The sequence below is a fragment of the Mus caroli genome, unplaced genomic scaffold (assembly GCF_978045245.1).
Source record: "Mus caroli unplaced genomic scaffold, Mus_caroli_1 scaffold_18, whole genome shotgun sequence".
NCBI classification, from domain to species: domain Eukaryota; kingdom Metazoa; phylum Chordata; class Mammalia; order Rodentia; family Muridae; genus Mus; species Mus caroli.
The window spans coordinates 14,840,647-14,849,944 of NW_028227273.1; the positions used below are offsets into that span (position 1 = coordinate 14,840,647).

The 9,298-nt window shown below is 36.8% G+C and overlaps 1 protein-coding gene across 2 annotated transcripts in view; it reads left to right on the forward strand.

The window, feature by feature from the left end:
* Hnrnpll (heterogeneous nuclear ribonucleoprotein L like) overlaps window positions 1-8,812 on the forward strand; it is a 33,172-nt gene extending 24,360 nt beyond the window's left edge. For both annotated transcript variants that reach the window (XM_021149198.3, XM_021149197.3), the window contains 5 exons: window positions 3,121-3,242; window positions 4,186-4,387; window positions 5,566-5,623; window positions 5,715-5,813; window positions 7,787-8,812. In XM_021149198.3, coding sequence (XP_021004857.1) covers window positions 3,121-3,242; window positions 4,186-4,387; window positions 5,566-5,623; window positions 5,715-5,813; window positions 7,787-7,842 — 537 coding nt within the window. In that variant the 3' untranslated portion in view covers window positions 7,843-8,812. The remainder of the gene's footprint in view (window positions 1-3,120; window positions 3,243-4,185; window positions 4,388-5,565; window positions 5,624-5,714; window positions 5,814-7,786) is intronic.
* The last annotated feature ends 486 nt before the right edge of the window (window positions 8,813-9,298 follow it).

Sequence of the window (9,298 nt, forward strand, 5' to 3'; positions counted from 1 at the left end):
TAAATTACCAATATAAAGAGCAAGGTCCAAAGCAGCAATTTAATCCCCTACTTGTGTCCTAAAGGCGTAGCAGTAGTTTGACTCTCAGTTTTTCTACTTTATAATGTTACAAACGTGATACATCTAATAAACATACTCTGGATTTAAAATTTGCTGCATTAGCAATATGTGTAATATTCTTTCTGTAATCCTAAGGAGCAGCAGCAGCCCAGGCTTTTCAGTTATTATCACATGAGCAAAACACTGACATTGATTCTTTACAGTGTGCTGTGTCAGCCAAGCTGTGATACTGGGTAGACTGGGATTTAAGTTCATCTTCAACTTAGGATGCTTTTAGTTTAATAGGCGAAGAAAGCCTTTAATCACTTGAAACAGGCTTTAACATTTAACATGCAAAACTAGAGAATTTGAAAGAACAGTTGTGCTCTTGGAGCTAGATATTTGTAAATGTGTCTCAAAGCTTGACTTGGGTGGGGAGTGGTGTTATACACTTGCTTTCTAAATGGCGTGATAGGAATTTTATTTTTTTATATTTTTGTTAGTGTGTAAGGTCCAAAGCAGCAATTTAATCCCCTTGCATGTATGCCTGTGCATCACATGTGTGCCTGGCATTAACAGAAATCAGAAGAGGGTGCTGGAACCCCTGAAACTGGAGTTAAGAATGACATGAACCACATATGTGTGTGCTGGTACTAAATCCAAGTTCTGGGTTTTGTTGTTTGGTTTGGTTTGTTTTTTTCGAGACAGGGTTTCTCTGTGTAGCCCTGGCTGTCCTGGAACTCACTCTGTAGACCAGGCTGGCCTTGAACTCAGAAATCTGCCTGCCTCTGCCTCCAAGTGCTGGGATTAAAGGTGTGCGGCACCACACCCGGCTTTTGATTTTTTTGCCAAGTTCTTTGTAAAAACAGCAAGTACTAACTTGAGCCAACTTCAATGATCTTATGAGGAACAATGTGGTTTTTTTTTTTTTTTTCTGACTTTTTTTTTTTTATTTATTACATGTAAGTACACTGTAGCTGTCTTCAGACACATCAGAAGAGGGAGTCAGATCTTGTTCAGGATGGTTGTGAGCCACCATGTGGTTGCTGGGATTTGAACTAAGGACCTTTGGAAGAGCAGTCGGGTGCTCTTACCTGCTGAGCCATCTCACCAGCCTGAACAATGTGTTTTTATTTGAGCTCAGTTAATATCTGAAACTGACCTACTTTGACAGAATGTTTTAATATTGTATAATGTTTTTTTTTCCTCTCGTGATTTTAATGTTCTTTCCCTAGTGATAAGAAAGTATAAATCTGTGAGTCACTGGGATGGGAGTGGGAGCATGGCTTAAAAACTTAGTGCTCCTAGTTCTTAGCTCATTCATTCTAAAGCCTTAATAAGCAGCTCTTGAGAGTCCTAGACAAGAGTTATCTCCACCATTTCATTATACTAAAAAGAGGAAGAAGAAGAAAAAAGAGGTTATTTGATCTAAGGGTAGGCAGACACTAAATGCTGGAAGTTTAATCTATCTTTGGTGTTAAGAATGTCTCATGATTTAGTTTTTGGTATGTTGTTTGACTAATTCTACTGTTTCATTTCATATTACCTCAAATTTTTATTACTTCTCTAAATTTTTATATATTTTATATTATGTGTGTGGGTTTTCCCTATGTATGTCTATGCACCACCTGCATGCTTGCTATCCAAGGAGGCCAGAAGAGGGCTTCTGGAACTAGAGTTAGAGAGGTTGTGTGCTACCATGTGGGTGCTGGGGATTAAACCTGGTCCTCTAGAAGAGCATCAGTGAGTGAGTGCTCTTAACTACTGAGCCTTCTCTTCAGCTCCCAAGTTTCAAATAATCTTTAGTGATGGATTGTGATGCACAAAATTCAAACCATCATAATCCTTTATTCATACTTAAACTTTTCCAGTGATTTAATTTTTTTAAAAAATTATGAGTACGAATGTTTTGCCTGCATGTGTATATATTGTGGCTTATGTGTGTCTGGTGCCTGTGGGGTTCAGAAGAAAGATTGGGTCCCCAGAACTGCAGTTGTAGATGGTTGTGAGCCACTGTGTAGATGCTAGAAATCATACCTGAGCGACAAATCCTGTGCTGTCTTGAGGGCTCTTTTCCAGTTTATCTGGGCAGGGGATTTACAAATACAAGAACCACATTAACTTATATTTAGATAACTATATATACTATATAATTATAATAAGTATTAGATTTTAGGATATTACGGATTAAATCGAGGGATAAAGTGTTGCCTACAGCAAAGCCACTGATCTCAAGGAAAGCTGAAATTTTCTTTTACACCAAGTTTTGTTCAGGTATGATGTGCTAGGGTATCCTTTCAAACCTGGAAGTGATGGAGATAAATAAATAAATGGTGAACTTATTTATGATTTATATATATTCTAAGTGTTCCCTTGATGTTGACAGGTAAGAAGGAAAATGTATGCAAAATTTCTTATTTACTGCTTGTTTTAATAGTTCTAAGAGCCTGACATTGCACTTTCTACTACCATGCAATCTCTAGGCACTTATTTATTTATTTATTGCCTTGTCGTTTCTGAATTGTTCACTTCAATATAAAGGCAACATGGTTATAAATCTGTAGTACCAGCCGGGCAGTGGTGGCGCACGCCTTTAATCCCAGCACTTGGGAGGCCGAGGCAGGAGAATTTCTGAGTTCAAGGCCAGCCTGTTCTACAGAGTGAGTTCCGGGACAGTCAGAGCTACACAGAGAAACCCTGTCTCGAAAAAAACAAAACCAAAACAAAACAAAACAAAACAAAACAGAAAAAAATCTGTAGTACCTAGCACAGTGCTCTCATACTCGATAGTCAAATATTTGTTGAATGAATATTGACAATGTAGGCTGAGTACTTGGGAACTCTGTCATCATCTTCATCCTACAGCGACAGTCTGGAGTAGAGGAGTTAAGTAGATCACCTCTAGAGCACACAGAGAAAACCTTGGAGCACACCTGGGCTCAGTGTGCTTTAGAATCGAGTTACAGTACAGTCTCGCCTTTAACTTCACTCGGTTTTGGTGAGAGTTAAGGCTATCTCATGAATGATGGATTAAGGTGAAGACTCTAAGAAATGATCTTTGGGGCCTTTTTGTGTTTGCAGGTAAAGTTTATGAAGACCATTCCTGGCACAGCACTCGTAGAAATGGGTGACGAGTATGCTGTGGAGAGAGCTGTCACTCACCTTAATAATGTCAAGCTGTTTGGGAAAAGGCTCAATGTTTGGTAATTACTTGTCTTAAGTTATAAATGTTAAAGAATATTTTGAAATTCTTGGTAACTTTAGAGTATTTTGTAGTAACTGAGCATATATCTGAAGATAACAATATTAATATTATTATTGGCAACAAGTTTTAAGGTTATGTAATTGTTCTAATTTTAAATGAATTTTTTTATTTAGAAATTAAAAATATGTTTGTATATATATATGAGTGCAAATGGCCAAAAAGTTGAGTTTTCTTGGCGCTGTGAACTGAACTCAGGTCCTTTGCGATTGCAGTAAGCACTCTTAACCACTGAGCCCTCTAGTAATCAAAATCTCCTAGTTTTTACTTTAATTACTGTAAAACAATGTTAAAACAGATAAATCCTTAACATGAGAATATATTTGATATATTTTATTTCTAATTGATACTTAAAATATAGACATGATTGATTATAACCCAAAATGCATACAGTTGATGTATTCTGTACCTCTTGATTCAACCATCCATAATTAGAGAATGTTTGTGAGAAAAAATTATGTATCTGTACAGAACATAAACATAGTATTTTTTAAATAATATATACATCTATACATTTAGTATTTACACTATGTTATATATTAGACGTTTAGAGAGGTGATTTGCATTATAAAGAAGGCAATAAAATCAGGCATCATGGCAAATACCTGTAATCCCAGCACTTGGGAGGTGGAGACAGGAGGATCAGAAAGCCAAAGTCTTCCTCAGTTACATAGTGAGTGCCAGGCCTGCTTCTCTCAAAAACAAAAACAAGCCCCCAAAACCAAGAGAGTAAATAAGAAGGTTGTGCATAGTTTAAATGTACACGCTGTAGCATTTGATAGAGACTTGAGTCTAGCACCTTCTTTTGTTGATTCATAGAACTATTTGTGACTACCTGCTGCTTTTGTCTAACAAGATATATTGTTTTCTTTTCTAATCTTCAGTGTGTCTAAACAGCATTCAGTTGTTCCAAGCCAAATATTTGAGCTAGAGGATGGTACGAGCAGCTACAAAGATTTTGCAATGAGCAAAAATAATCGCTTTACAAGTGCTGGACAAGCATCTAAGAATATAATCCAGCCACCATCATGTGTGCTGCATTATTACAATGTTCCACTGTGTGTCACAGAAGAGACCTTCACAAAGGTGGGCACTGAAGAAAACAGTGTTAGAATGCTGCGCTTTGTGTTTTAAGTTTATGTAGTATTTGAAAATTTTTCTAAAATCCTGCTTTTTGTTGTTAGTTTGGTTTGGGTTTGTGTATGTAGAGGCTACAGGTTGGTGATGTTGAATGTTTTCCTCTGTTGATCTCCACCTTGTGTATATTCATTAAATTTGCTTTTAAAATATGAACATTTTGCCAGCAGTAGTGGTGCACGCCTTTAATCTCAGCACTTGGGAGGCAGAGGCAGGCGGATCTATACAGAAAAACCCTGGAGAGAGAGAGAGGGAGAGGGAGGAGGGAGAGAGGGAGAGAAAGCATGAACATTTCATTTTCCTGCATTTGTGTGTCATCCTTGGGCAAGGGCCATGCTAAGTCTGTGTGTCCAGTTTTAGCCTATGCATTGCCAAAGTGAGCATTACACACTGACCCTAGAACTTGCCAGTTGTCTAGACTGGGTAAGCAGAAGTTTCTGGGATCTTGTCTGCCTCCCAGAAGCCTACATGTTTATTGGTCTTTTGTTGCCTTATAGCTCAATCATTTGGGAACTTGGAGTTAGGTTGATGTTTCTTTACCTCACAAAGTAACTTTAATACAAGTACCTACAATAGCTCAGTTGAGACAAGGTAAGCCAAGCAGCTAACTCAGCTGAGTGTGGTGGGCAGTACGTGTGCTAGCCCTTGGAAGGCTGAGAGGCAGGAGGATTATTGACATGCATTTAAGGCTGATTTGGGTTACTTCGCAGGAGCCTGACTCAAAACCAAACCAAACCAAAAACCCGAAACAAGAGGAAACTTACTTTACTTTAAATCTCACCAATTGAATTTTGTGTGCCCGTCCCACTGTAACTCAGAACTGTCGTAGCGCTTCAGGAATCACATGCTTTCCGGAACTGTACTTCCTTTCTTTAGTATTCAGATAACTCTTCATAAAGTCTGAGGAAATGTATTACAACTTAAAAAATCTGTTTTATTATATATAAAATTATTTACATAGTTTCAGACAAATTTCACTGTTTTTTTTTTCTTCAGAACTTGATGTTAACTTGAACATACATGAATTTATGTTGTACTAAAGGCTTAAATGCTACTATAAAGCTAGCTTTTTAAAAAAGAGCTTTATTTAACTGTATTTGTGATAGAGTTTTGCCTTCCCTTGGCAGTTATGTAACGACCACGAAGTTCTTCCGTTCATCAAATATAAAGTGTTTGACGCGAAAGGTAAGTGAGCGTCTCTTGGGACGTTTTCAAGTTTTGCAGGAAGATTGCTGACACGTAAGTAACCACTGGGTTTGCGTCTGTTTTGGTTTAGCTTCTGCGAAAACTCTGTCTGGGCTGTTGGAGTGGAAGTGCAAAACGGATGCCGTGGAAGCTCTCACTGCGCTCAATCACTACCAGATACGAGTCCCGAGTAAGTGACGGCCTTCAGAAGAGGAGGGTGACGAAGGTGCTGGGGGCGGGGGTAATGGGCTTCTTCAGAGAGGCAGCTCTGCGCTGGCTTGACAGTATTGATAGCAGATTTTGGTAGGGTTGAAGCTATCTCCAAAGGATTGTTCAGAAACCTAAATGAAACCACAGGGAGGTCCCTGAGGGCTCAGTAGGATTACAATTCAAACTGCAGGATGTGAAGAAAGAAGGTAAGTTGTTTCCACTGTAAACACAGTTACTAGTCTGTTTGAGATTGCCAGGAGGTGGTTGGGGAAGGAAACGTGACTCTACCCAAAGTTACATAAATTTTGGCCTGGTTCATTGCTGTCATAACATGATTATCTAATATGTGATGGAATTATCTCTTGTCAGTAACTTTCCTGGCAAATACTGATTATGCTGGAAATTGTTTCTCAGCTGTTGGTCGGCTTCAACCAAACTCTGGCACGAGGGACACAGACAGGTTTTTACTGTTTGTCCTGATTGGTCTGAAACTCAGTGTTTAGACCAACCAATCTGGCTTGGAACTTGTCTGCACCTAGCTGTGACAAGCTTGTGTAGCTACTACCTGGCTAAGAGCTGGCTTTTTTTCAATGTACAGGTCAGTTTCCTTAGTACAGGACATTAATGTGCATTTTTTGACAAAATGTTGCTAGATTTTCCTTTAAAAAGGTTGTTTTGGTAACAGAACCACGATATATTACACTGACTATTGCCCAGTATTTTACAGCATTGGGTCATACATATTCAGTTTTTACCTGAAAAAAAAAAAACAAAACAAAACAAAAAACCAATGTCCCATTGTGTTTGTTTATCTCCAAAAGGGGTAAATGACCTTTTTTTTCCATATGCTAGAAACAAGGTTGTATAATTTACTTTGATCCTAGATCTAAAGGGTATTTAAATTCCATCTTTTAAAAGTATTAAATTGGTACACTTGTAATTTTAGTATTCAGGAGATGGTAACCAGAGGATCAAGAGTTTGAGGCCAGCCTATTTCAAAATTTCAAAATAATAATAATAGTAATAACTGAGTGAGTGAGTGCAGTGACAGAAAGATACCACAGGGTTGGGGGGATTTGCCTCTAGTTAACTCTAGAGACTGGATGGGAATGTCAGCAGCTGACAAGTTCAAGACCAGTCTGGGCAACATAAACAGCAAGACTTCATTCCAACAAAAAGGGAGGAACAAAAATTTTTAAAAATTACTTGAATGTTTTATATTTGGAAACATGCTTTAAATATAGCACCCAAATGTTTGTTGGAGCATCAACAGAAAATAATACTGCCAAATGTTGAAAATTACAGAAGCTTAGTAGTATTTTGTATATGTTAAAAAATTACCTAAAAAATTAAGAGAAATACCTCCTTGAAATACAGAGAGGTAAATGTTAAATGATTTAATTTATAGAAAGTTTTCAACTTTAAGTTACTACCAAGATAAAAATGTACCATTGGCAATATGCTCTATTAAAGTGAACTCTGATGTGACAGCTGTTTGATTATCCTGGTGTATTGATCCTTAATAATGAACTAATTCCTTGAAAAATTGAGTCTGTTCTTAATGCTTAGAACAGTAGGAATGTAGTAACAGGCAGACTCTTTATGGAGCTTACTGTCTACTAAGGAGGGACAGGGAAAATTTACCTTACATACAGATTTCCTTCCTGGGACTGGAGAGCTGGCTCAGTGAGTAAGAGCACTGACGCCTCCCTTTGGCACCCACATAGTGCACACTGGAGCTCCAGGGCAGGGGATGGGGCACCAGGCATGCGCACGCATGGATGGTGTAACTGCAGATGTATCTACAGACAAAACACTGATACACATAAATATTTAAAAGTTTTTCTTTTTTGTATTCTTATTACCACTAGTAAAATGGTAGAATAATTTACTAATTCAATGTGGTCTTGACATTTTGATGGATTATTAACTTCAGTTTTTCAATCTTTACAGATGGTTCCAACCCCTATACATTGAAGCTTTGCTTTTCTACGTCGTCCCATTTATAAGAAGAGAAGAGCATGTTGGAATTTATGTTCCTCTTTATTACAGTTTTAAAGCTATACTTCATCCATAATAATCTAAAATGGTTGATCTAATGTTGCCTTGCTTACTATAAGATCCTGTTCTGTAATAAACATATTTTGCCTCAAGTAAATTTGTTGTTAACTTAAATATTGTTTTCACCTTAAGATAGAGTACCATAATGTAGACTGTCTACAGCTTCTTTGTAGATTATACAAATGTATGGTTTCTAACATTATTACAAATTTTGTTCCATGGTAAAATATATTTGCATTCTTAATAGTAATTATCTGCAGATGTTTTTCCATTGTGTATTAGATTAATGCAGGTGAAAGTATTGCATTTTAATACCGAATTCCTACACTAGATGATTGAGTCTGTTACAGTTACTCATATTAAATATAATTTGTATTTATTATTTAATCAAATTTGAGAATGACGTTGCATATGTTGACTTTCAGGAACTACAGATTTAGCTGACGTCAATTTCTAAAAGGCTTAATAGACACGAACACACTTGTATGGTATGCACTCAAACTCAGATTGCTGTGTTTCTTTTAAAAAGTCATCATTTGTATTGACATGCTTCTGTTCCTAGTTCCAGTTTGGAGGTTTTATAAAGTTATAATAATAAGTTAATGTGTTCATCTTCATTATTTTGCATGTGACCTAATCTTAAAGTACATGTAGTATTTGACATTGATATTTTAATACTGTAGAAGCTAAAATTAACAATTCTTGTATATAATAACCTGGGTTCCATAAATGAGTTTCAGAGAACTTGTGAGCCCTTCCAAATTGTGTGTAGAGTTTGCAATATATGCATTTTTATTTCTTAATCTTTGATCCATCATAATATATGTATTTTTCTATATGGTGTAAGATTTAAGAATTTTATTTTTGATCAAAACAGCTATTTGTCTCAACACCATTTATTAAACATTCTCCCTCTGGGTTTGTTTCTTTCTCTGTTTAAGTAATCATACTAAGGCCGTTATTCAGTTTACACCTTTTTAATAATTAGAGAATGGGTGTAGTCATTTTATTTTCATCTTAAAAGAAGAGAGAATATGTTTTACCTGTGTAGACTCTGGGTAGTCCATAGTTAGCAGGAGCAGTTTTATGAGTTTTAGATTTTGTTTGTTTGTTTGTTTTTTAGATAAAGTCTCGGTGTAGGTCTGGCTGTCCTGAAATTTGTCTTGGAACTTGCAGTATAGACCAGGCTGGCATCCCACAGCGATCCACCTGATTCAGCCTCCTCAGTGCTGGGATTAAAGGCATGTGTCACCACACCTGGCTGTTATTTCTAATTTTAATAACAACAACAAACCCCAAAACCTGAGTTTTTTTAGAGTCAAAGACTTAAAATTAAAAACATATTGAATTTTTTTTAAGATTTAGAATGTGTGTATATGTGAGTGTGTGTGTGTGTATGTGTGT